Below are 27,872 nucleotides of genomic sequence, written 5' to 3'. Positions count from 1 at the left end.
CAGGGTGGAATGCCCCGGGCAGCATGACCTGCCTCTGGGACAGGTCTTTGGTGGCCCCTGTCAGGCCAGACACAAGCAGTGTGGCTGATCCTGAGGCTGCGGAATGGCTGAGAGGTTGGGGGAGGCGGTTGGCTGTAGAGACAATAATCAGTTGACAAAGATGTATTGAGGCCCCTCTATGTGCCGACAGTGCTCTGGGCACTGGAGACAGTAGTGGACACACAAACCAAAACCCCTGCCCTCATGAATTGTGTTCTAGTGGCATGGTACAAAGGGACAGAAGATGATGTGCAGGTTCTAAGGCCCCAAGGGAAGAGCTGAGGCCACTTCTAGATGGTTCCTATAGGAGAGGAGCAATTTCCAAAGTTAGTAACAAGTGTTCAGCAATGTAGGACAGGGATGACAGGTGCATGGCACCTGTGTGTCCCTTTCCCACCCATTGCCCACAACAGGCATTACTAATCAATCGTGGCACACTTTCCCCGCTCAGTCCCTGTTTCTCAGCATAGCATTCCAAGCAGCCACTACCAGTCGATGCCCAGTGTTGTGTGCGTGGAAACCTCCGGGGCCCACAAAGTAGTGCCTGACCACCGCCATGCCTGCCACCAGTGCAAATTTGTTGAGAAGGAAGGGCTCCCTGGAAGAGACTGGGATGGACAGAGAGCAGGTTCCAGGTACACGGATCAGGCTTTAGTGTCCAAGATTTTGGCACAGTCAGGAGGACTAGGCAGGTGGAGGAAGCAAAGCAGGTGGGGGAGGATTTTTGCACAGATGGACTGTGAGGTCATAACAACTGATCCCAGGACAGAGGCCATCTGTTTGTCTGTCTGCCCTCTGCCCCAGTTTTATGCATCTTGGCTAACGGGAGCAGCTGGTGTGTGGCCAGGTGTGTGCTGCCACCAGAGACAGGCTGGACTCTACAGGTGCTGGTGCTGGTGCTGGCGGGGCCCCAGCAGAAGGCAAGGGTCTCCAGAGGATGCCGCCATCTCTAAGATCTGCTCAGGCTGCAGGGCCACCCAGGCCGGAACAAAGGCCCAGGCTAGGAGGAGTGGTCCTTTCCTATGATGTCAATGTCTCTTGAATACCCAGTGGCAGATTCTCTTTAACACCACCTGCCAGGCACAGAAGGCCCTCAAGTGTTACAATAAACAAGTGAATACAAACTCTAAGGATGCAGATTGACAGGACCAGGTTGTCCTTCAGACTTGATCTTGACGGAGAGAAGCAGTTTTCCATACGGGTATCCTGAGGACCTCTGCTCCTAGAGCGGCCACTAGAAAGTTTTATGGGAAATAGAGTAGAACAGATCTCTTTACTTTGGGTCTTCTCAGAGCCTATGGTATGCTGCTGTGAATATTTAAGATGAGGACACTGCAGGCAGCATTTCCTGAACTTACTCACTCGTGAAATCTTTGTCTGGGAGATTTCCATCAACATCTCATGGGACTAGAGTTCCACAGAACGCAATTTTGGAAAACGCCTCCGAGTTTCTCCCGTTGCCCTCTACCGCTCCACAGGGCAAGCCCTTGGCTGCCTGGTCCTCCAACACCACCTGCACGTTCCTGCCTCTGTGCGCTTGCTTGTGCTGTACCTGCCCCTGCAATGCCCTTTCTTTCCCTCTATCTTTCCATATTCTGTTCATCCTAAGTCCCACCCACTCCACAAGGTCTTCCCCGAGCCCCCCAGTGGGACTTAACTGCTCGCTGCTTTAGTCTCCTCTACCAGACTGCAGCTGACACGTGTGACTCCTTCGTGTCCTCCCCAGCACAGCCCAGGGCCTGGCAGGTGGCGCTCCAGGAGTACTTGTTGATCAGTCCAGGCCTCGGCAGGTGTGTGGACTGACTGCACCTGTGGGAAGGTGTGAGTGACTCGCCTCCTGGCCACCTTCTCTCTCCTTCACCACCATGCCCAGTTCATCCCCCCAACCGGGGAAGAAATTTCTCCACCTCTGGAACTTTACTCACTTCCTCTGCTCCTTAATATGCAGGGAGCGTGGACAAGAGGGAAGGTAACCAGCTGATCTATTTATATGCTCTCTTCCTCCGAAGTGAAACCAGGGGCATTTTCTTATTTAATTATTAATGCCCTAAATCAGATGGTGCCCGATGTGTTAACCTCTGTCACTCTGAATGGAGCTGGACTAATAACCACTGCTGCGGGATTGGTTCTCCCTCAGTCATCTCATAGGCATATGTCTTTGGGATCTGTCCTTTGGGAGAGAGCCAGGGGAGCCCCATTAAAGTTAATGGCGCTGAGTTGCGCCCAAGTGGGGACGGCTCTTTTCTGGCTGCTCTTCCTCCGCCTCAGTGAAGTGTCTGAGATGAGTAGAAACACTCTTTCTAAAATCAGTTCCCAAAAGGAGCTGACCAGTTCAGCTTAGGACTCGACCCCACCTTCAAGGCGCTTACAGATGCATTGGAAAGATAAAGTAGACACGCTGGAGAGATGTCAGTACAAAATGGGGAGTGGTAAGTGCCGGACTGTGTGGCCCAGACCATAAGCTGGATGAGAGCAGCGTGCCTGGCACCCAGTGGTGCCAAGCCCTGCAGGGGAGGAGGGGGCAGGGGGCATGAGCTGGACCTCGAGTGGATGGTATTTAGATAGGTGGAGTTGAGGGGAGCCATGTGAACAAGGCTGGGCAGGGGTGAGAGAGAATAGGAGGGAAGACCAGCCTGACCTGGGGAGGGAGGGGTGGGGGATAAGGTTGCATCTTTTAGATTGGGCCAGGTTCAAAGAAAATTCTGAGGGCCGAGGGGGACCGAGAGGAGTCATCTCTTTTCCCCTCAAGCTGGATGTCCTTCCCTGGCCACTGCACTACCACAGAGGTGGACTTGGCCTCAGATGGGGAACTTTGTGAATGCTGGTGATGCGGCTGTTCAAGGCCAGGGTGTGAATCCTGGGGAGCCCCCTGCTCTGCTAGCCTTAGCACAATGACACTGACAGAGGAGGAGACCTCAGACCGGTGGTTTAAATGCCGCCTACCTGGCTGTGTCCTGTGCTGCTCGATCCACCTCCACTTCCTGTGTGCTCATCCAGACACCCATCACCCCTTCTATGCCCCCGTATCCAGGTCCCTCACTGCCAGTGGGAGTCAGGTACACTGTCCTCTCCAGACCTGACTCTCAGAGAAAGAGGTTTTTGTGAAGATTTAAAAAGATTTCCCAAATTATAGCAATGATCCAAGTTACCTCTGTCTCCCACTTCTCTCTTATCACCTTGGACCAAAAGGGACCAGAGGAACACTCTTCTCTTGTCCAGGTGGCCTCATCCTTTGATGTTCTAAGCTTTATAAGTTTGAAGATGTGGTCAGGGGTCCTCTCGGGAGAATGCTGGAGGTTACAGGAGCAGCCAAAGTCACGAGACAGGGCCATGGAGGGAGCCGAGACGAGGCATCCTTTGCAGCTGGCATTCAGACTCCTGCCTCTCAGAGCACTGCGTCCCTTCATTTATTTCTTTATTTGATTTATTCGATGCCTGATCAGCCCAAACCCCATCTGGAAGAAGATGCTCATCCCCAACACTCAGTGCCATGTCCTGGGCAGGCTCTTTCTCATCGGAGGTATCTCCTCTTCTTTGAGGAGAATGGGTTGAAATGGCCTGCGGCTCTAGTGCTAGACGGCCTCCAGTCTGGGCAGGCCCCTCTGCTGAGGTGCCAATTAGGTCTCCGAGGACTGGGGGTGGCATGGGGTGAGCAGGTGGAGGAGATATGCATGGCTGTGGCTTGCATGCTCCCTGACTCTGCAAATTTAGCAGAAACACCAATTCTCTTTTCTAACCGATTTGCAGATCACATTTAGCCAGATTATTTCCAGAAAGCAAATAGAGAGAAAAACCTTATTAATCATTAACTTGGACCCCCACGGTTATACAAAATTTGTGACAATTTGTTTGTCTTTGAAGAAGCTGCTAAGAAAGAGTTTAACAAGGAAATTATTGGGGATGGGGAGAGAGTGTTTAACCTTTCACGAAGACAGGAGCTCCATTTAGCTTCCCTCTGGGTACAAACGAGGGCTCCTGCAACATCCATGCCACTCTGCTCTGTCCCCAGGAAGAATGAGTCCTTCCTCACCTGTAAACTCAGGGCCAGTGGACTAGAAATCCTCAACCATTTCAATCCTGGGGGGAACCCCTTTCCAATGTCAAAATATTTTTCCTACTATCCCCACCCCCAGTTATTAGAAGTTGCATTTTTTTTTAGTGTGGCTGATTGAAGAGAAAAGCTACTCTAACTTCAGTAAAGCTTTTAAGTAAATCACGATAGCATCTGTGTACACATGAGAAATAGTGCTGTCTTTCTGAGTCATGGTGTTCATTCAGTCTATAGCTGATGTTGGAGCACATATGAATTCCAGGTCCCCTGGAGGGGGCTCTGGGGCTCCCTGCATCCCACCAGGTGGGGTCCCTTGGGCAGTTCTCTAAGGCTATAGGACCATGGAGTCCTGGGGTGCTAGGACAGGAAGGAGCCTTGGGGGTCATTTCAGCCATTCCCACCTTACTGGTTCTCTGCCTCTATGAGGAGCCTGTGTTAGGGAATTCTCAGTTTAGAGGACCAGGGTGTTGTTGATGTTCTGTGTAGGCACATTTAACACCTGTCACAGGCTGTCGCTTCAGGGCCTGGATCAAACTCTGTAAGCTGCTTCCTTGAAGCCGCCTGCAGGCTGCCCAAGCCCTTCGTCCACGTCCACGGTGGGAACGACCGACATGCGATGACTTGCCTCCCTCTGGGTGTCAGTGACTGACACCCCATAGGAACAAGAGAAGCGCGGTCCGGCCTTCTGGGTGGCTTGTTTGACCAGAGCTGCCTCGAGGGGTTTTCTCAGCTCAGCTCCCCTGAAGGCCACACCAGACACCTTTCTTCTCTCTCTTCATGGCTGGAGGAAGTCGGGAGAGGAAGTGAATGGGCAAAGCACATAGGAGATGGGGGGGAGGGAACAGAGGGAGAGTGTTGCCTTTAAAGTAAGTCTAGATCAGGGCTTCTTGGTCTAAGGATCGGCTCAGGGGCCTGAGGACACGCTGAAATCGTAGTCAAATGTTGTATGTGTGGGCATTTTTCTGGGCAGACAGTCTCTAACTTTCATTAGATTCTCAAAGCAGTCCATGGGCCAAAAAACTTTCAGAAGCCCTGGCCTGGAATTTCGACTTTTCCCTCACTCAGGCTTCCCACTCTCTGTTACTCAGAATGGTGAAGTGTGACCGTGTTAGTCAGAGCCTGCAGGGGAAAATATCAAATGCTCGTTACACCGCGAGGATGGGAAACCTAGTCTGCTTAGGGAGTCTGTTCTGCTGCCTCGTGTGAGATGTCTTAGCGCCAAACAGACGCCCGGGAAACAGTCTGATGAGTGACGCTGCCTCCTTTGTTCTCCCGCACAGGGCCCGGGATGGCGCGCTCAGGGACAGGACTCCTTGTCTTCTCCCTCCTGCAAACTGTCCTCTCCCTGAACCCCGAAGACCCCAATGTGTGCAGCCACTGGGAGAGGTAAGATGTGGGTCTCAGACAGCCAGGTGCTCCTGACCCTGGGCTTGGCACTGTCAGGACACAGGCAGAAGCAGGAGGTACGGAAGCCGTCCGCCAGGGGCCCGCAGGCAAGCTGGGGACACAGCACAGATGCTGAAGGACGGGACAAAGCAGTGCAGATTCTGTCTGAGACTCAGAGCTGAGGGATCTCAGGGTGGAGGGGTTGAGTGACGGGCAACGTAAATGATGCAGTCTGAGAGTTGACAATGTGCCCACGTTCCTACCTGCATTCGCACTTCCCAGCCATCTTACAGACGAGGAAGTAGAGGCCCAGAGGGGCCCAGTGCCCATCCACAGCCAGGTGTGGTGCAGTGAGTGACCGTGGTCCAAATGTGTTGTTCTCCGATGCTGCGATGCCATTCTTGGTCTCCCAGACTGGCACCAATGCAACAGCTCAGATAAGCGGGGTGGCCAGCAGCTTGCCCCGAGGAGGACAGGTGAGGGGCCTCTGCTGCTTCTGATCTGGGGGGGTCGGGGAGCTGCCAGAGGAAGGGTAGCTGAGGGCCACTGCAGAAGTGCTGGCTGCATTCTGGCTGCGACACTAGGTCTGGGGGGAACAGGCCCAGGCCCTGCTGACGGCCTGACTTTGAAGCACAAGGTTAAAGTATTGATTTTGGTGAACAGAAAGACAGTGACCAGAGACCCAATGAGGAAAAACCGAATTAAACCCTGGAATTGATTGGCTGTGCTGACCAGGACGACTCTGCCACTTAGATGTTAATAAATCAAATGAATAAAATTAAGATGAGGGTCCGATGGGGGAAGCGGATGGTGGAGGAGCCCAGGTGCGTGGGGTGGTCCGTGCTCCATGCCCGTGAAGGGGAATGTCCCACCCCATGGCAGGGAAAGGCACCTCACCCAGGGCCCTGGAGGGACCAGCCGGGGAGGCAGAGGGACAGTGTCCGCACTGGCATGATCTCTGGTGACTGGGCACTCTACCTGGAGTCCCTGCAAAGTCAAGGCAGGAGCAGAGGGCAGTGCTGCAGGGTGCCCCTTTTTGCTGAAGTGGGAAGAACTCTCCATCTGTGATGAGACCTTGGTCCATTCCAGCCTGGATTTTCTACTTGTTAGCTCTAAGACTTAGGGGAGTTCTCTGGACCACTCTGAGCCTACTGCTACCTCTGTACAGTGGGGGAATAATGACTCCTGCCTCACAGGCTTGTTGGAGGACCAGGGTACCGGTTTCATGAAAGTGCTTTGAGGACCATAAAGCTCAATTACTGTCTTTCCTTGTTGACAACTCTGGCTTTGCAGGAACTGGTTATCACAGACTTTAATGCACAACAGACTCACTGGGAGTGAGGGTGAAATGTGGGATCTCCTGGATCCTCTCCCCAGAGACTCCCATTCCATAAGTCTGGGGTAGAGCCTAGGAGTGTGCTTTTTTATAAGCTTTCCATGTGATTCTGAGGTGACTCAGGCCCCTTGCCCCTTCTGGTTTTGGCGAATTTAAACCTTTATTTCCCAGGAGGTGAGAGATATCAGGTGGAATCCCACATTAGTCTCTGGTTTGCAGACTCCAGTCTCAGCAGCCTCCTCTCATGCCCTGTCCCAGCTGAGACACAGTTGCTTCCTGCTGATGTCTGTGCTGTGTCCCAGCCCCCAGAATGCCTCCTTCTCATCTGTTCACCTCTGCCTTTCCCAGTGCCTCCAACTAGGTCCCTCTCCTCCAGGAAGGGACAACGGGATGGCAGGGCCGGCCCTAACTTCCCACTTCTCTGAGTCCCATTTGTACCAGTGGATCAGTTCAAACTTAGACCAAACTTTCTAATTTTCTAAACCTGCCTAACGTGAATCAATTTGGAATGTGAAAATATTCTGAACTGAGCCTGCACTGAGCTGGCATTTCAGGCCGATTGGGCTATCAGCTGAAGTTATAGCTTTGATGGGAGGACAAGGAGTGACCCTAACTGCTAAAGTGAGGTCCGGGGACCCCTGGGCTTCCCTGGTCCTTAAGGAAGGGCCTTGCAGTGATGCCCCTTGACACCAGGTGCCTCCTTCTTCTTGACTTTTCCAACTGAGCTTCATTGCCAGCTCCATTGCCAAAATTACACATGGATGGATCTAGTCTGTGTCATTCCAGAAGCACACCCCTGTCCCTAGAGACCGTTCAGGGAGAATTTCTCGGCTGGATTATTGCTTCTGGCAGGCTCCTCATTAATTATGCCCCTTCACCGTAAAGCCCAGTGGAAAGACCTACCCTGGCTAGTAAAGCCCAGCTCTGCAAGATTAATCGGGCCCCTCATTAGCATGTTGGCAAATGAGCGTGTTAAACCACCCAGCTATGAAACCAGGGGCACATGCTTCGCCCTGGAGACTTGGAGTCAGTTCAAGGTCTCATTGCCGGACTCACTCGACTCAGGGCACCTCTGCAGAGCCAGATCTGTGCCCCATGACACCCTCCCTACCCCCTCTGTTGAGCTGATGCCTTTTCTCTGAGCACGCCCTGTCCACATCGGTGCTGGAAGGGGCACCTGAACCCCTGAGTGCTTAATAAAGGTGGGGAGTCCGTTCTGTGTGTGTGTCTTGCTTCTTCTTCCCTGCTATGGTCAGGGAGGTGAGCCTAGCACAGGAGCTGAACCATTGCCAGTTGTATAATAATGGTGGCCAGCATCAATTAGACACTTACTGTGCACCTGTTAAGTTTTTACGTGTATTATCTTGCTTTATCTTCCCACAACACTGAGAGATAGATACTGTTATTGCCCTTCTTAATACTACATAACTACATAACTACATGGAGTCCCTGGTAATGTTTATCATAGATTTACAGGTAAGGAAACGGAGGCTTATATGAGCTAAATAACATGTCTAAGGACATGCTGCTAACAAGTGACAGATTCAAACTTGACCCAGAGCCCATGCAGTCTTATCCATTCATTCTCCTGCCTCTGAGCGAGGTACACAGGCGACACGTTGGAGCACAGGGTCATGGAATTTGAGAGTTGGAAGGGGCCTTTGGGAAGCCAGGCTTGCGTGTCAAGCTGCCTCAGTTTCTCCAAGCCTGGAGATAAAACAGGGGTTTGGGCCATGTCTGCGTAGACCTGCGCCTCTGTTGTGCCAGCTAGTAAAGTTCATCAAGGGCCCCCTTACACCCTCAGTGCTTCAGAGAAACAGAATTGTCTGCCCCCCGAGTCCCTACGCATTGCTGACTGCTCCTGGCCTCTTCATTCTGAATTCTAGTCCTTGGACCTTTCAGGCATCAGAGAGCCTGCTGTGGACCCACTTGAGGAGCTGGCCACCCCAGCCCCCTTGCAAGTAAATTGACAGTTTCCTCAGGCAAAGCAGGCAGGCTTTTATAGCCTGGACCTGGCCATCTGGCCCAGGTCAGTGAGCATTCCAGGGGAAAACACTGAATAATACCAACCTACATAGAAATTAATTCCTGAAATCTCAGCTGAGGTCCTCTCCCAGCCTGCACGGGAAGGATGAGTCCTCGCTTTACATCCTGGCTTGACTGCCTTTTCATACAATCCCTGCCAGGGCCGGGCCGGTGGAAAGGCTTATTTTGGTGAAGCTGAGACCTGCTTCCCTGTGGCTTCCACCCACTGGTCCAGGTTTACAGCTAACAGGCAGGATGGCAAGATGCCACCTGGATAAAGAGGTCTGGGGGCATGTCCTCGATGCACCCCCAGCTATACTAAGAGATGTAATAGAGCGAAAGGTAACTGGGTGACCTTGGGGACATCACTTATCCTCTCTGATGCTCAGTCTCCTCGTCTGTAAAATGAGTGTAACAATGCCAACCACCTTATAAGATGGTATGAGGATTAGAAGGGATTAAAACCCTTAACACAGGGCTTAAGGCTAACACTCAATACATATTAGCAGTTATTGCTCCAGCCATGTGACCTGAGCAAGCCACCTCTCTCAAAGCCTTAGTTTCTTCATCTATAAAATGGGACCACTTACTTCATAGAGTTGCTGCACAGACCAGCTCCCATGCATGTGCTTTGAAAACCATAAAGATCTGAACAAACATAAAGTATTTTAAAACTTGCTGGCTCTGCCTTCCAGAGCCTCATAGAATAAACCGAAACTCTCTTTTATTCATTGTCTGTTAAGTGAACAAATGAACTAGAATTTCAGAAAATGAGCTGGGCCAAAGGGCAGTAGAGAGTATGTCCTGGATCCACTTGGGGGTCAGGGAGGTTTGAAGGCCGAGGGCATCCAGGGCCGGAGGATAGTAGGGCAGGAGGAGGTTGGAGCCCCTGGACACTGGGCTATGGGCCTGGCTCCTCTGGGGAGGGAGACCTCATCCTGATGTCAGCTCAGCCTCCCAAGTGCTGACCACAGCTTCCATCTCCCGTTTGGTTCTCAGCTATGCCGTGACCGTCCAGGAATCGTATGCACACCCCTTTGACCAGATCTACTACACGCGATGCACAGACATCCTCAACTGGTTCAAGTGCACCCGGCACCGGTGAGTACCACTTGCAGATGATGCAGGGAGGAAGTGCCGGGCCCTGGGGGCTGGCCCTGTGCAAGTTCATAAAAGGCCCTTGTAGCAGAGGTAGTCCGTGCACCACCTATATCCCCTCGGTACTCACTCTTCACACAACACCTGAGATACTCTGCTAAGGGCTTCTTTCCGGCCAGAGGAGCTTATGGGCAGGGCAGGCCAGAAGTGCTAGAGAATTAATGCCCTTGGGGACATCCCTTAACCAATGACAGATGGGGAGTTGGTGGATAAATACCCCAGCTTCCTCTTCCTCTGGATAGAGGAGACAGCTCTGAGCATGTTCTACACTGTATCCCAGTGGTCCCCCGGGGGATGGAACCCCAGTCACCCATAGCAGTAACCTGCTCAATAGCACACCCTGCATTGGCTGCCTTTACTTCCCCATCTCATTTTTCCACTTCCCTCCCAGTGCTTCCTGAGATTACCTCCCAAATAAACTGCTTGTCCTTGAATCCTTGCCTCAGGGTCTGCTTCTGGGGGAAAATCCAACCTAAGACAGCCGCCCTCAGAGCAGATGTAGCCCATGCCAGGACATCTGGCTTGGAGGACAGAGCGCAGGCTGCAATTCAGCAGCCTCTTGGCATCCTGGCCAGGCTGCCTGTGGGAAGTGCTCAATCTGAACGTGTGTGAGAATCCTGCTCTCTTATCTGCAGCCCTCCTGCACATCATGTCGTGCTCTCCTGTCACTGCGGGAGAAAGGAGGAGGAAGAGATAACGTGTATTGTTGGGAGACCCTAGGCAAGTCACTTTATTTTGGGATTCCCAGTGTATTCATCAAACATATAATGATCCTTGCCCTGCTTACCCACAGGGTCCAGTGAAGTCAGGGATGTTAAAATACTTGGAAAAGTGCGGGAGAAAATGGAGAAAAGTGAACTATTAGATACAGGCAAGGTGGCATTATTATTTGAGGAGTGAAAGACCAGCAGATGAAGAGTAAGTGAGGGAATGAGGGAGAGGCTGCTGGTAGGCCCGTTTCCTAGTTGCTGAGCATCTGTGTTGGTTCCAGACTTCTTTTGCTTCCTCCTTGTGGGCCTAGTCCCCCTTTGGAGTTTATGCAGGAATTGTGGTGGGTATCAGCGTGGATGGGGAAGCTTGCTCTAAGCTGAGAAGCCAAAGTCCCGGTTTTCTTTGAGGATTTGCTAGTAACTTGCTATGAGACACTGAGAACAGATATCATAGCTGCTTTAAAATCCTTGTGTGCTAATTCCAACATCCGAGTCATCTCAGGGTTGGTCTTCATTGATTGCCTTTTCCCTTATACAGGTAATATTTTCTAGTTTCTTTATATATCTAGTAATTTCAGATTGTATTCTGGGCATTATGAATGACAGCAACTGTAGATACTAAATTCTGTTATGTTCCTACAGAGAGTGTTGATTTGTTTTAGCAGCCAGTTACCTTGGCTAAACTCAAAGTCCAAACTCTGAAATTTCAGTATTTTTAGACTTAGCTGGACTGCTTGGAACCTGCCATCCACACACGTAATTTAGGGCCCAGAAGTTCGGGCAGAGATTTTACAAAGAATGTGGGGCTTCCTCTTCTTGGCTCTCTTCTTTCTGGGGTTTCCCTTTTTGCTTTCTAGTTGCTGGGTCCACCCTGGACTTGTCATGTGGTTCTTCAAACCCTTCAGGTTGTGTGAATTTTAGCCCCCTGGAGGATTGTTGCCTGGGGCCTGCCCTTGGGCTCACCTTGCCCAGTGTCAGTCCCTTCTTCCAAGAGTCTGCTTCCCTCCAGTATCTGCCTTTTTCCTCTCTCTACTGTCTTCAGGTCGTTGTGTTTTATATTTTCCCCAGATTGTGTAATTATTTGCAGGAGGGCTGATAAATAGGAGCTACCCAGCCGTCACTGCATCCCCTTCCTCTAGCCCTTGACTGTGGAATGAGGAGGTGGGACCAAATGCCCCCTTCCAGCTCCCCCAGTTGTGCCAAGTTAGCTGCCTGAGGCCCTGGTCAGAGGTGGAGGCAGAAATAGGAGTCCTGCTCCTCCATGAGCCGTGTCAGGCCCTGCGCCAGAGCCAAGTTTGCTCTAAGGTGTGGCTATTTTGAGTACTTGGAGGCCAGGGCTGCCATCCATCACCACTGGGGAAGGGTGAGTGAGCAGCTGCTTATTAAAATAGGCTGCATTCCTGGAACATGAATTATTTTGCTAAATTATTGAGTCGCCTTGCAGCTTTCCTGATGACCTGGAGTGCGCATGCTGACAGCTGCACCATCAGTCAGCTTCAGAGTGGAATGGCTTGTTTGAATGAGGTATCCTTCTCCTGACAGCAGCCTGGCCCCTGGCCCCTTCCTTATCCTGCTTCCCACCCCAGCATGGGGAGCAAACAAGGATAGGAAAGCCAGAAGCAAAGGGACACATCTCTCTCCTCAGAGGCTTTAATGATGCCGAGCCCACCTCTCCACTGGAAGGCTTGGAGATAACCCTGTTTGGTGGGAGGAATGGACTGGGTGACCTCTGAGTCAACCCTGAGTCATTCTTTATCTGAGAGGCTTACATAACCCATGAAGTTGCCGGGAGCCTCCTACCTGTGCCCGGGAAGTAGCTTCACTTTGAGGCCAGCTTACCTTCCATTATGGGCTTTTGACAAAGTAGAATGCCCTTAGTTTACGACATGCCCAAATATCACAGATTTCCCCAGAGCCCTGCACTGTCATTTACATAAAGCCAGGGCTTTAAGGACCGGGAGGACTGGCCCTGACTGAGCTGCAGGACTCCCTTCCCCAGTTGGCCTGACCCTCCGTGGAAAGCAGGCTGTGGGCATCGCCAGTGAGTGGCCCCTACTGCTCTGCCCCCCAAGGAGGGGTCCACAGGGCAGCCTCCCCCGGTGCACTGGTGGGGAAGTGAAAGAGCTCAGGCTTCAGGGCCCCAGGACTTGGGGTTGAGTCCTAGTCACGCCTTGACCTTGGGAAGTTACCTCCTCTCTCTGGTCTTTAATTGCCACTTCAGATCTCCTCCATCTGACCCTCTGTGTGAGGAAGGGGCTTTGCCTTTCAATACCCCCATTTTGATTTCCTCCTAAGGACTCAGTCCTCACACTGTCCATTTCTTTTCTCTTACCCCTTCCGTATGGCCATCCCGTAAGCCCAGCAAACCACCTGGTGGGAACTGGCAGAGAGCAGTAGGCGAAGCCTAGTGGCTTTGAAATTAGAGTGACTTGGGTTTGAATCCTGGCTCTGAAACTTATTAGCTGTGTGACCTCGAGCAAGTCAGTAACTTCTCTGAATCTCAGTTTTCTCATCCATAAAACAAAGGAAGGAGACATAAAATAAAATAAGAATAAAAACTCTTAAAAAAAATAAAATAGACGGGGCAGGGCATGATAATGCTACTGCCTCAGGTAGAGAATGGAATGAGATTTTGCCTATAAATCTCTCTGGCACAGGGTGAAGTCTCAGCACCCACGTCAGCATAAGAACTGGAACCTAGGTCTCTGACTCCCAGTCCAGAGCTTCTTCTGCTCTCTAGGCCTTAGTTTCTTCCTCAGCAGAACCAGAGGTCGGTTCTGAGCCTTCCCAGGGATGGCATGTGAAGCTCTTCTGCAGGAGGTCTTATTTTTGGTGTGAGGGAGATTAATTCACTCTCTGGGACTGAGTCAGACTCAGAGGGTCCTTTTGCTGATTCTGCTTCTCCAAGAGGGTGGACCAGTTCCCAGGGGGCTTTAAGCAGTCTGCTTGTTGGGGGGGTGGTGGTAGGCATGGAAACTCGCAGGGCCCAACTCCTGTCCAGGTCACCCCAGTGGCTCCTCCAGCCCGGGGTCTGCAGGTTTTAAGGAGAAGCCCCTGGTTACTCTCCACAATGTCACTCTAGAAAATATCTTCCACCACCCACCTAAATATCACTCTGAAGAGATTGGGGACAAGTCAGCAGGTGTAGCAAACGCTGTGTCAGTAATACATTTTGCATCACAACAGCCCAGATCCTGCCATTGATTTTTCTTTATTGTGTTCCTTCATATTTGAAGCCGCCATGCATTTTAAAGTAATTATTGAATGGCATCCTCGATATAGCTTAACACAAATATCATTCTAACAGGAGTGATTGATTTTCAATACTTTCAAGTGGCTTTCTCCCTTGTGCCTTAGGATCAGTTATAAGACAGCGTATCGGCGCGGCCTCCGGACCATGTACCGGCGGAGGTCCCAGTGCTGCCCCGGCTACTACGAGAACGGAGACTTCTGCATACGTATGTAGGGGCTGCCTCTGTTCTGGCCTCAGTGGGGAGGGAGGGAGGTGGAAGGGCGGGGAGGGGAACCGAGGGGAAGAGAGTAGTGCTGTCATCTAGGCCCTGGGCAGCTGGCCTCAGCTGACCTAAGGGCTCCAGAAGTCCCTGCCTGCTGCCGGCTCTGAGGGGATAATGGGTCTGGTGCAAACATGTTAGCACAGATTTGTCCATCAGATCAACCTCCTAAGAGGGTGGATGGACGCAGGTCAGCTCTAGGCTTTGATGAGATCAGGAGAGGAGTGGATGCTTCTGAAGTGGGTACTCTGAGGAGCAATGGGGAAGAGGTGTTGAGTGCCTGGCACAGAGCTGAGGTGCTCAGGAAGCCTTTGTTGGATGGAAGGAGAGATGAATGGATAAATGATGGAGAGATGGATGGATGGATGGAAGAGAGGAAGGAAGAAAGGCTGGATCATTGGAGGGCAAGATCATAGTACCTAGAAGGAAGATGGCAAGAGTAAGACAGATCACAAGAGACTGGTTCCAGGGTTCCAAGGAGTGGGAGGATTTCCAAAAAGGATTGGGAGACACTGAAGAAAAGGTGGCTGCACGAAAGACACCTGTTACTTCTTTCCCTGTCTGTCTGCAGTGGCTCAGAAAACTGAAGCCTTAGTGGCCCCAGAGAGACAAGAGCTGAGTTGCTGGCAGCTGCAGGCCCTCTGGGTGAGGGGCAGTGAGGTGCAACGGGAGACACCTAGGAACTTGCAGGTCTGGGTTCTGGTCCCAGCTGCCCAGGCATGTGGCTTTGGCAAGTCATTTAACCTCTCTAGCAGAATGAGCATAGGGCCCGTTAGAGTCTAATGGACTCTTTCCCCACTCACCTCTGACCAGTGGAATGTGGCCAGCATGGGGCTTTCCAGAAGGCATTAGAGGGTTCCCTAAACTGCAGGAGAGTATCAGAGAAGCTGGGAGCCCCCCGTGTAATGACTGAGAGGAGAATCCACCCCCAAAGCTTCTGCCTCTTCATTTGGAGAGTGATTTTCCTTGTTAGTATTCTCCTTGCCATTTGGGTGGGTAGGGTGAGCTAGCACCAGAAAGAGAATTTGGGCAGAGTGGGCGTGTTGATGTTGAGAATGAAATGACAATTTTCCCTACTGATGTTACATCTCCCCTAATGCTGGAGAAACTCAATTCTAATTGCATTACAGGAATGAATGAAAAATGCTCCCACACTTGGGTTCAATAGTGATGGTTTTGCAGGAAAAATACAAAGGTACTCACCCAAAGCAAACCCCAAAAGGCTGTTTCTCAGGAGCAGGGCAGAGGACTAGGCTAGAACGAGGCCTCAGCCGGTGCCTCACCGGGGATGGGGTTACCATGGGGACCTGGCTGTAGAGACGAGGTCAGGACCAAGGCTTAACTTCTGCTGCTCTGTCTCCCCAGAGTGGAGTGCAAGTCAGGCCAGGGGTGGGACACGGGACTCATAAAGCCCGAGCAGGATGAATGTGAGTGGCCCTTCGGAGCTCAGGGCACAGTGATGGACCCAGGGAAACTATAAAGGGAGTTTGGACGTCAGCACGGGGCTCCAGGAGTGGATGAGCACGTCCCCTGTCTAATTTCCATTAGTGGGTGTCAGTGAAGCTCTTGGAAAATGAAGAGCAGGGCAGAAGCACTAGGTGTCCTGACTGCACAGCTTCGGTCTTGCTGACTGGGAAGGGCAGCTTATAACCTCCCACCCACTCCTTATGTAACAGCCAGGTCCTGCCTGCTGAGCTGGTGGCCACAGGCTGGGCCACCTCCCGGAAGCCAAGCTAGAAAAGCCACTTTCGGGACTGAAGGCCTTTCTGAGGACGGGACAGGAGAGTTTCAGCAGCGAGATGGGGCCTTGTGATATGCTGGGCGTGGTAGTGATGACACGGAGGGGCAAGAGTCACACAGGCCTGGGTTTGAATCTCAGCTCTGCCACTCCCAGCTTCTGCCTCTTTATCCTCATCATCGTCGTCTTCAGAGTACACACCCCATGCCAGGCACTGTTCTGACTACTTTGTGTACATCAATGCATCAACTCCTCACAACAGCCCTATGAAGTAGGTACCCTTATTTCTCACATTTTACAGATGAGGAAACTGAGTCACAGAGTGATTAGGTAACTTGACCGAGATCACAGAGCTAGGAAATGGTAGAACTGAGATTTGAACCCAGGCTGTCTGGCTCAGAGTCTGCTCTGAACCACTGGAATGGGCTGCTTCTCTCTTCATGAGCCTAGACCAGATGTCACCTCTCCAAACCTTAGTTTCCACTCGTGTAAAATGGGGAGAGTAATACCTACACCGCCAGGCACAAGGTAGGGGCTTCATAAATGCCAGTCCTTACTCCACAGCTTTGGGTCTTAACATTTTTTCAGTCTTAGCTTTTATTTTAATTTCTCAGAGCTCCACGGACCCTCTCCCTAGGAAAATGCATACTACATATATAAACCTACACATCCACACAGCTCTTTGCACACAGTTTCAGTGGGTTCATGGATTCCTTGAAACCTTACAGGGTCATAGGACCCATGGTAAATAGTTTCTGCCATATACCCATGTTTATCCATTCAACTTAACACTTGTTGCTTCCTATTATGCAAATGTGGGGGTACATAGATGCACATGAGAAATGGCTGCTGCCTCCAGGAGCTTGCACCTAGTGGAAGGAGGTGTTTCTGGTGCACAACTGTGTGCAACAAGTGTTACAGATGCTTTGACAGGCATCTTTATGAAGTAGGCAGGAGTAAAGAGGAGAGGCTGTGTTTTTAGCCACACCCACCTACTGAGTGTTAATGAGAAATCAGCTACAGGCAGAAGAGTGAAGGGGGAGTCCTCAAAGGGTGTTTCAACCCAGTGCTGTAGTTATTAACGGACTGCTACGGCCCACCCACAGTGCTGTGCTGCGGAATGTAAGAGGTATCAGAAATAGCTCCTGCCCTCGTGGAACCTCCAGTCTTGTTGGGAAGGCAAGACTGACATGCAGAAAAATCATTAGATAACTGCCGGAGAGGAATGTGAGAAAGACTAGACAGAGACCAGACAGGCTCAGGCAGGAGAGAATGTTGTGACCTGCAATCACTCGGGAGGCCTTGTTTGGGTATTGGGCTTGATGGAAGGGCATCTTTGGGGGTGGATGGGAGAGGGAACCCCATCAGCAAAGACATGGATTTGGGCCTGAGCATGGTGGGGAGTGTGGAGGCTGGCCTGACGACACTGGGCAGGTCTGGGCTGGGAGAAGGGGAGGTGAGGCTGGCTGGGAGAGGCAGTTATTAATTTCCTAGGGCAGCTGTTACAAAGCACCACAGCCTTAGTGGCTTAAACAACAGAAGTTTATTGTCTCGAAGTTCTGGAGGTCAGAAGTCCAACATCAAGGTGTCAGCAGGGTTGGTTCCTTCTGAGAGTGTGATGGAAGATCTGTTCCAGGCCTCTCCTTGCTTTGGGTAGTTCCTTGACTTGTGGCAGCATAACTCCATCCTTCACATGGCATTCTCCCTGCATATGTGTCGATCTCCAAATTTTCCCTTTTTATAAGGACACTGGTCATACTGGATTAGGGCCCAGGCTGATGACCTCACTTTAACTTGATTGCCTCTGTAAGACCCTATCTCCAAATCAGGTCTCATTCTGCGGGACTGGGGATTAGTTGGGACTGCAACATATGAATATTCGGAGGACACAATTCAACCCATAGAGAGTGGGTGTCAGCCGTTACCAGCACTCTCTTGTTCCTGCTTATTGTGAGGAAGGAAAGAAAGGGGGCACCAGGAAGCCCCCCACGGGCTTGTCACCTGTCTGTGAGAAAATGCGGACCTCAGGGTTAGGGAACTTGTGAGAGGAGAAACGTAGTGAGAGGGAGAAGGATTGTGCCCAGGGTGCTGGGTGCCAGATGAGAAGCTATACACCCGGGAGCATTCAGGAGCCGATGCCCTGAAGCCCCTGCCCCTCCGTTCCTCCTCTCCACCCCTCGGAGGCCAGAGAACCTCCAAGTTCACCAGAACCTGGTGAGAACCCATCTGATGTCGGGAGTCCTCAGGACCCCGCACAAGAGCTTGTTACAACACAGACTCGTGGTTCCCAGCCTCAGTCTCCGTATAGGAAGATTTGGGGTGGGGCTGGAAAATTTGCATTTCTAACGAGTTCCCTGCTGCTGGAATGGGAACTACACTTTGTAAACCACTGGTCTTCGTTATGCTAGGGCCTGTTTGCTGTGCTGACCACAGCTTCCCGGTAAATTGTACAGAGCCCAGCAGGTTGCTTAACAGGTGCATCCACTTGGTATTCAGGGCTTCTCCTGATGGGCAACAGGGAGTAGCCAGCAAGGAGGGGGGACTTCTCTGCACGACCCCAGTGTCTCCTATTTCCCCTTGTTCATTTCCCCCAATGGGTAGGAAACTCCCCCAAACTGCCAGATGGGGTCATCTGGCCTTTTAGTGACTGCTTGGAGTGGTAGGGCCACCTCCTGCAGTGTGGCTTCCATCCGGATCCAGAAGTGGTGGGATTAGCCAGAAGCTCAGGTGTGTGGCTGATGGGCTGGCTGGGCTGTGGCCAGAGGAGTGCTCAGCTTACTTGGGCACCTAGTCAGGTTGGCACCGGAAGAGAGGTTGCTCCGGCCCAGTGGGGTCAGTCTGCACGGGGGTGGCCGAGGGGGAGCCAGCAGCTGAAGATCGGGGAGACTGGCTGCACTGAGGGACCCGAGAGGTGCCTAAGACTTAACTCCAGTGAAACGCCTCACGCCCTTTTTGGGATTTAGGGATCCCTGCTTTATTATTGCAGTTGTTGCACACAGTCGAATACTTAAATTTAAACTTAACTCCTATGTTTACTGATTTCTTCGCTCCTCGTCTTTTCTTGCATCTTACTTCTTCCTTCTCACTTAGGCTTCATTCTCCTTGAAGGGTCTTTTTTAGTTCTTTCTGGGAGAGTCTATGAGTGATCGACTCTTATGTTTGCTTGTCTGAGAATGCCTTTATTTTGCCCTCACTCTTGAAAGGTGGTTTAGCTGCCTATGAGATTCTAGGTGTTCAGTCATTTTCTTCAGCAGTTGGAGGATGGTTTTCCGTGGTGTTCTGCAGTGTCCCTAGGATGTGTCCGGATGTGGAGTTATTTTTCTTCATACTGTTTGCTCCTCAGAGGTATACATCATCTTCAAGCTGAGGATTCAGGTCCTTTATCAGTTCTCGAAAATTCTCAGCCATGTCTCTTCAAAGATCTGCTTTCCTTCATTCTCTCAGTACTCTCCTATTGGAGCTCCAAAATGCTAGACTCGCATTCCATCCTCTCTCTCTCTCGTAAGCTCTCATTTTTCATCTCTTTATCTCCCTGTGCTGTATCTTGGACATTTTCCTCAGATCCATTTTTCAAATCCTTTAGCTCTGCTAATTAACCTGTCTGTTGAGGTCTTAATTTCAATGACTACATGTTTCATTTCCAGGAGTTCTGTTGGTTCTTTTTCAGATCTGCATGGGTTTTTTTTTCCTGTAATATCCTATTCTTTCATTACGAATTCTAATCCTTCTTTTATTGCTTTAATTATTTTAAACATATTTCTTTTATAGTCTCTTCTAAATAGTTCTCTCGAGCTATTAGTTCTATTAGCCCAAGTGCCTAGAGTATCAATACTGTTTGTGGAGAATGCTCATTCTCCCTTACGGAGGATTGTTTCCTCGTCTAGGCTGTAATTTCTTTCCGTTTTCTTTCTTTTTTTTTTTTTGCTGTGAACTGTTGAGCTTTTTTATCCCTCCCCCATGCCCTGGGCTGTACAGGAGTTCTATACACTAGTTTTGCATTTTCTTATTAGGCACACTAATCGTGTTTACTGGCTCAGGACTGGTCTTTGCATTGCTAACTTGGTTTGGGACTCCATGATGTGTGTGGTGAAGGCTCAGGGTTTTTTTGCTTTTTCCTTTTTTTAAAAAAAATTGATGTGAAATTCCCCTAACATAATATTAATCATTTTGAAGTATACAATTCAATGGCATTTAGCACATTCACAATATTGTGCAACCATCACCTCTATCTCATTCTAAAACATTTTCATCACTGCTAAAGGAGACCTCGTACCCATTAAGCAGTCACAACCCATTCCCCCCTCCTTGTTTTTTGTTTCTTCTGGGAGACTTTTTTCCTCACCCAGAATCTTTTATTTTTTCCCTAGGCTGGGGGGAAGCATTTTCAAGTTTCCCCTACATGGCCTGGCAACTCCCAAAGCCAAGTGTGCCCCAGTGGGAGTGTTAAACCGCAGGCTCCCCACCTAGGCTGGGGGCTAGAGGCAGCAGCTAGCCAGGTCTGATGTTCCCTGGGCTCCCTTAGCTTCAGCATCTGATGCTCTGCAGCTCCTATCAACTCCCACCCTTTTTCTCACACTTAGGGATTTGCCTTTCCTTAGAGCTCAGCTGTATATTTAAAAAATCTTTTTACTATGTTTTTGTAGCAGGAGGGGTCTACATTAGCACTTTCTGCCATGTCACTGGAACTGCCCCTGTTTTATAGTGAGTGGTAGAGTGGGGGCTTTATAACCAGACCCTGTGACATTTAATTCAATGCTCTCTTGGACTGATTGCTAACTTCCAACTATAAATCAACAGTAGTGTGACATCTGGTAGTTTACCTCACACTTTCCCATCCAGTGTATCACTTGCTCTGCACAGACTGGAGAAGTGAGTGTTATTATTACTGCCCTCGTACAGCAGTGCAAACTGAAGCCGGGTGAGGCTGAATGACTTGTCCACCTGCATAAGTGCAGCCCACGAAGTGAGATTGGTGCAACTTCCTATCCCGTTCTTTCCCCTCCTACAGTGGGCTTTCTCTCGGCAGGAGAGACCTGTGGCCGGAAGAGAGAAGTGGGGTCAGACAAGAGGGCAGGTGAAGAGACAGGTAGGGATTGAAGACAAACTGGTTTGTTTTCAAAATTTTGCTAAGGTGGGTCCCAAGAGGTGCCAGGATCAAGGTAGTGAGTGGAGGATTGCTGTGTGTGTGGGTGAACAGAGCTATGGGTCCTTGCTGAAACGTGGCCTCTCCACATAGCTGATAGGTAAAAGAATTCCCAGCTGACCCTCGAGGAAATCCCCCAGGAATCCTGCCAGCTGCCATCCCCAGAAACAGTGCTGATACCGCTCCCCTGGGTCGCCAACGCCTGGCGCTGAGCTTCGCTGCCTAGAACAACTTCCATCCTGCCATCTGTCCATCCATCCATCAACATTTATTAGGGAGCTATGCCTTGAAGGCACTGCTGAGTCCTGGGGATACAGAAATGAATAAGAAACATGTGGTGTAGTGGGAAAAAATGTTTATACAATCACGCATCACTTAACGACAGGGATACGTTCCGAGAAATGCATGGTTAGGCAATTTTGTTGCTCTGTTAACATCACAGAGTGTACTTACACAAACCTAGATGGCACAGCCTTCTACACACCTAGGCTATATGGTACTAATCTTGGGGGACCACTGTCGTATATGTGGTCTGTCATTGGCGGAAATGTCATTATGTGGTGTATGACTGTGTGTGAGTATATCATATATATATGTCTATATATAATCTCGTGAGGTCACTGAAGGGTTTTAGCAGCTGGTGACATGCTCACAGTGGTGTCAGGGAAGCGTCACTCTGGGGGCAGCAGCATGGAGGACTGTCCAAGGGGTGAAAGACAAGTGAGGAGGTGTGTGCAGGGACAGGTGAGGCATGGATGACCACGCTAAGGCACATTGGTTAAGGGGACGCAGGAGATCGGGGGTCTGGCTGGCTGTGTTTTGCTGGCCTAGCCCTAAACTTTCCCTGCAGGCCTTTCCCCCACCTGCAGCGAGTGCCAGCAGGGTCCTGTGTGCTGACGCAGCCGTGGAAGGATCTGGGAGCTGCTTCTTAATTACCAGCTGCAGCTGCAATTAAACCTCTCCTATCCGGACTGGGCAGCCTCAGAGGGGAAGCCTTTATTAGCATCAGAGCAGTCGGGCATTTATGTAAGTCCTCTTCCCGGGTGTCCTGGACCAGGAAAGAGGTGTCCTGACTTCACCTAAGTCACAGGTGAAGCCTGTGACTTAGCTAATCTGTCCCCAGCCTAACTCCCCATTTCTCTGTGGAAGCTTCCATCTTCTGAATTCCTTCAGCATCTGTGGAATACCACCTCCGATTTTGGGTCCTGGTTGGGTGTTTGCTGCTTCTCCGACGTTCACACTGTGCCGCAAGCCCCACGTGGCCTGGCCCCAGCTAACCCTGTCTCCTCCCACTTCCTCCTTCTCCCTGCTGGCCTCCTTCCCACATCAGCACACAGGAAGCCTTGTGTGCTGTTCCCTCTGCTGTGTGCTTTTCCCCCAGATATCCATGTGGCCCACTCCCTTACTTCACTTAGTCTCTGCTCAAATGCATATTAGCAGAGTCTTCCCTCACCACTCTATCGGAAATAGCAGTCCCCTCCCTGACATCTTTCTATACCCCCTTATCCTGTTTTATTAATTAGCACTATCACTACTTGACATAGATGTATATAGACATAGAGGACTATATGCTCTACAGGGACAAGGCACTTGGATTTGTTCCTAGCTGATACCTCTACTCCTAGACCAGCACCTGGTGTATAGTAGGTGTTCAACAAATGACGAATGAATGACTGAACATCACAGGAACTATAAGCTCCTAAGGGCAGAGGCACCCTTTTAAAAACACATTGTTTTATGGTCTGCAGCGGCTCACAATGTGCTGGGCACACAGGGGCTCAGAAAATACTGAGGGATCAAGTACCACCAATCCCTTCCAATTCCGCCTTGAGCTCCCACCCCCCACATTTTTGGACTCTTCCCTCCCACACCTCCCTACTGCTGCTTACTGCAGAGGCTGTACCCAGGCTCCTCCATGCTGAGACTCGTCACTCTGTATCTCGCTTTCCCAGGGTCCCATTGCTGATCCTCTGTGCCCCACCCAGGCACGTGAATTCTCTACACATTCTCTCGGGAACTTCATACAGGCTGCCCATGCATCCTAACCAGAAACCCCTGGTCCTGCTTTCCCCAGTTTCTGCCGAGTGGCTCTTGGAGACTCAGTGCAAAGCTGCATGGTCTCTAGGAAGCCCTACTTGACACCTCCCTCTCCCCTCCCGGTCTTCATCTCAGCCCCTTTCACCCCCACCTGCCCTGACAATTGTCAGCTTATTTATTCTCTCCCTGGACAGTGAGCTCCTTGAGAGACGAGGCTGCGGGACCCCCTCTGTATCCCTAGCACCCAGCACAGAGCCTAGCAGGGACACATGCTTTATGCAGCCTTGTTGACTAGAAGAAGGACATGTGGGCTGACTTTTCCTAGGGACCCTCAAAGGACACCCAAAGGAGTAGTCTCTGGGCAGGGCTCTGAGACCCCAGAGTAGAGGGTGGCCTGCCTCAGATAGGGTCCTTGTCCCCACTCCCCCTGCCCCCTTGGGTTCCCGGAACCACTCCCAGAGTTCTGGTGTCTGTACCCAGTGTCACACATGTGTGAAAAGTCTGGGGACCCTGCTCTGGGGCTCTGCAGGGACCAAGCCCACTGTCCCAGGACCCCGGAGGCCAACTCTCTGGCTGGAGCTGAGCTTACAGGACAGGAAGACAGCGAGATTCCTTGTGCAATGCCTCCTGGTTTGTCAAGCTCCTCCTTCCCTCCTGGCTCCAGCCTTTGTAGCAGAGAGGTTTCAAAAAGTGGCCACTAACGGGGTTTTGTGGATGATGGACCTGCCAGTTCCCAAGCCTCCTCTAATGCTTGCCCTTTACTAAGGGAAGCTAAGTGGCTTCAGTGAGACTCAGGGCTGCCCTCTGCCTCCCAATGGCCATTCAGTATTCTCGTCTTTGAAGAACCTTGACCAGCTGCCCATCAAGTCAGCGGGGAGGAGGGCAGCGGTGAGCCTGCCCTCATACCATGCTGGCCAGGCATTGGCCAAGACTCATGGAGGGCCTGAGAGCCAGGTCCCCTCACCTTGTTGCAGGCACACATCCCACTGTCCCCAACTCGTCTATATGTGGGGGTAAGAATGAGACTATCTAACTATAGGTATGGCACTCCTAGCAATAGGTTAGAATGGAATGGGGTCCTGGAGGCCTGTTGTGGTGCCAGGGGTTAACCCTGTAGGTGCTGGATTATGGGTAGGTGGGGGGCTGGGAGAGGGGCAGGGCTGGCAACCACCTACCAACCAGAGCAGAAGCATTTTAATATTCAGTACCCTTCTCCCCAGTCTAAGTCTTGGGCTGAACCGGGGCGCCTGGGTCTCATTTGCCCCTGGAGATGTGACGTGTCTGGACCTCTGAGGAAGGGGATGTCAGCTTGAGCATCTGTCTGGCTGTGTGTATGTGTGTGTGCATGTGGCATCGTGAGTCTGCATGTGTGGATGTGGCTCCCAACCCACAAGAGGGGTGTCTGTGTGGCATGTTGTTCCAGGCAACGGAAAGGTCAAATGCACAGACCCTGGAACCAGACTGCTGCCTCCTCCTGTGTGACTGTTGCTTCTCTGTGCCTCAGTTTACTCAGGTGTAAATTGCCAATAGTACCTTCCTCGTGGGGTTGTTGTGAGGATTAAACAAGTGAATATATGTAAACCAAGCACATGGTAAGTGCTACGGAAGTGTTAGCTTTTATTAGTGCATATGCACATGTATATTCGTGAGTATTAAGTTTTGCTGTGTGTGAAGAGCTCCCCCTCTTACAAGTGTGTGCACACGCGTGTTCTGTGTGTACATACTGGCCGTATGTGCATGTTGCATGTCCGCCCGTGAAAAGGGCCCCCATAACCCCCATGCCGAATGGATATCTGCACACTTGTGTGTTTGGAGAGTTAGTGTTCACGTCTCCCTCAGTTCTCCTGAGAGTCACCTTCCCCATCATCCTTTCCTACTTCACTTTCTCTTCCTTTTTAAGCAGCCAGTGGTGCCGAATTGTCACCAAGGGAGCCAGAATCACATCTTTGCTCCAGATGGGGTGGGAAAGGGGAGCCAAATGACACCATCAATCTCATTCCCGGGGTGGAGGGAGACCTGGAACCAAGGGCGAAAGCCAAGGAGGCCCCCTCCGCCCCTGGCCAGACAAAGAACTGCCTTCTGGCCACCTTTACCCTGGGCTGAGCTGGACTAGAATGAAAGGGAAAGTGCCAGATCTGGGAGCCAGGGGGGCCCCAACTTAAAAGCAGACCCCATCCCTTCGGTTGGCCAGGTGGAGGGCCCAAGGCCTTGGCCTCTGTTTATCCACGAGGTTCCACCCAGCAGACAAACTGTGGAGGCCTGACAGTCAGCGTGGCCGTGATTTAGAGGACGCTGTTTGTTTGCTCAGTAAGCTTTTGGCAAGGTAAACGGGTAAGCTACAGAAAATCTCTTTGAAACAACTGCAGGGCTCAAACGCCCTTCAGTCTTCCATAAAGGATTCCCAAAATTATATGGACTAGATTAGTATCTCTATTACATAAAACCATTTCAGTGCCTGCTCCGGGCTCTGAGAATGAAGTTACCAGACAGACCTTTTGTGGCTCTGCCCCGCCAGCGCATGGTAATTGAAGATTTCCCTTTAAAAGTGTGTCAGGTGGAAAGAGCTCCTAATTTACTAAGTGGAGGGGCCTTTGTTAGGGAGACTGATGCTTTGTTCTGCCTGTCCCTTTTAATCTTGTTTTTGCACAATGGACTTACATAAAGCACTACCAGACGATTTGATTCTGGAGAGGCAAGAGGGGCAGAGCCAGGCCTTGCAGAAGGAGGCCAAGCATGGTCTCTGTTCCCTCTTCTATCTGCCTCCTTCTTCCTCCTTGTCTTGCTTTTCTCTTCCCTCTTCTGGGCTCCTACCTCCCATGGGGCAGGTACAAGCCCTGGGACAAACTCTGTGGCTTTGTGGCAGTAGCCACCCCAGTCTTTTTCTAATCAGAGCACACCCTCCTCCTTTTTAATTGCCTCTCTGCATGGGAACCCCAGAGGCAAGATCCAGGTTTGGGGCTACGTTCTCTGCTGGTCGCCGGATTTGAATCTAGCTGAGGTCTCCAGCTCCAAAGTCAAATGCCATCTGGTGCCTGATGGGATGGCTTTGGTTGGCGGGCCTGCACCATCCCGGGGCACTAGGCAGCATTTGTTGTCTGAGTCCCCCTCCACGCTGGCTTCTGGCTCTGAGGAGGAGGTCACTGAACCCTGATTGAGAGGACTTGGGTTTTTCCTCTAGCAGGGAGCCACCCCCTTGGGGCCTGAGGCCACCGTGGTGCTGTCAGATGCGAGCCCTGACCTGGCTTTCAGAGACAGAATTCTCATTACCTACTTGGCCATCATCTTGCTGTGTGACTGGGTGCAGGACCCCACCTTTCTGGGCCTTAGCTTCCTCATCTGTAGTATCAGAGGACCTATAAGCACTGAATTTTGATGAAATATGAGTTCCGATTGTGGTGACTGTGGGGCAGAGGTTTTTCTCATTTTGAAGTCAATGGGCAAAGTGAACACGAGACCCAAGACCAATGGAGTAGTTGAAAATCGAAACACGTAATTGCAGTTCTCAGTGAAATGAATTGGCGAACAATCATGAAACAGTCACGGAGATCTTTGGACTTGCCGCTTGGTTTATTTCAAGGTAGTGGACCCATATATTCCTGGGATTTTCATGACAAGTTTCATGGGGGCAAGAGGTTAATGAGCTTCCCAAGAGCAGGACCTTCCTGGCCCACGTCCCCAAAGGGGCTGGCAGAGCCTTCACGTATCCTCCTAAAGACTTAACTGCTTGGCGGGAGTGGGGGGAGGGGAAGGAGGAGCTAATGGCGACTCCAGACAAGGTAGAGAAGCTTTTTCAAGCACATGAAGCCCTTTTGAAACACATCCTGGATAACCACCTCCTTTGGAGGACATTCGCCTTCACAAAGAGAGGGACTAAGGGAGGAACTCACATTTTTGGTGTCAGGCCTTCACATATGTTATCTCATTTTATGCTCAAGATGACTTTCTAGGATCTATTCCTCTCTGTACACGTGTAAAACTGAGTCTCAGAGGAGGCAAATGCTTCGCCCAAGGGCCCAGAGCTGGTGAGTGGTGGAGCCGGGTTTCCAGTGCAGTGACGAGGAGGCCGAGGCTGAGACGTCCAGAGGAACCTTCAGTTTAACAGAATGGGGCCCACCCTGGCTGGGGTCTCCTTGCTGTCAGTGCTCAGGCTCTGGGCAGTAGACGCCCAGCTCTGGCCTGGGGTCGGGAGCCTGGGCTGCAGCCCTCCTTTGCACTTTAACGAGTTGAGTGACTCAGACACGACATTCCCCTCGGAGCTTCTCTTGTCTGTAAAATAAGAGCATGAGCCCTGTCCTACCAGATAATATGATGGGGCTCAGGAATCACCAGCCCCTGCCAACACTCACCTAGCCCATCTGGTGGTAGAAATAACCATCTTCTTCTCCTCCTTCTCCCCAACCGCCTCCTCTTCCTTCTCCTGCTGCTGCTGCTTCATCATCATCCTAGATAACACTTATCTAGCACAAACTATATGCTAGGCCTCATTTCTGTATTAACCCATTGAATCCTCACAACACCCCTATGAAGTAGGTACTATTAACATTCTCATTTTATAGAGGGGGAGTGGAGGCACAGAATGGTTACATAATTTGCTCAAGGTCACTTGAGCTCACTTCACACAGCAGTGAAGTGATACAGCTGGAAGTGAACCCCAGGCATTGGTGTCGGTTTCATGCTCATAACCATTCTGTTACAGCCAGCGGCCTGCTAGCTCAGCTGCTGCAAGGCCAATTCGGC

General features: G+C 51.0%; 1 protein-coding gene across 17 annotated transcripts in view; it reads left to right on the top strand.

The window, feature by feature from the left end:
* Positions 1-27,872, top strand: part of MEGF11 (multiple EGF like domains 11) — a 337,099-nt gene that overhangs the window by 111,320 nt on the left and 197,907 nt on the right. For all 17 annotated transcript variants that reach the window (XM_058541898.1, XM_058541885.1, XM_058541888.1 and 14 more), the window contains 3 exons: positions 5,371-5,476; positions 9,837-9,938; positions 14,063-14,163. In XM_058541898.1, coding sequence (XP_058397881.1) covers positions 5,379-5,476; positions 9,837-9,938; positions 14,063-14,163 — 301 coding nt within the window. In that variant the 5' untranslated portion in view covers positions 5,371-5,378. The remainder of the gene's footprint in view (positions 1-5,370; positions 5,477-9,836; positions 9,939-14,062; positions 14,164-27,872) is intronic.

The sequence above is a fragment of the Diceros bicornis genome, chromosome 5 (genome assembly GCF_020826845.1).
Source record: "Diceros bicornis minor isolate mBicDic1 chromosome 5, mDicBic1.mat.cur, whole genome shotgun sequence".
Lineage (NCBI taxonomy): Eukaryota > Metazoa > Chordata > Mammalia > Perissodactyla > Rhinocerotidae > Diceros > Diceros bicornis.
Note: the sequence above shows the minus strand (reverse complement) of the source record. Positions and strands in the feature narration are given on the sequence as shown.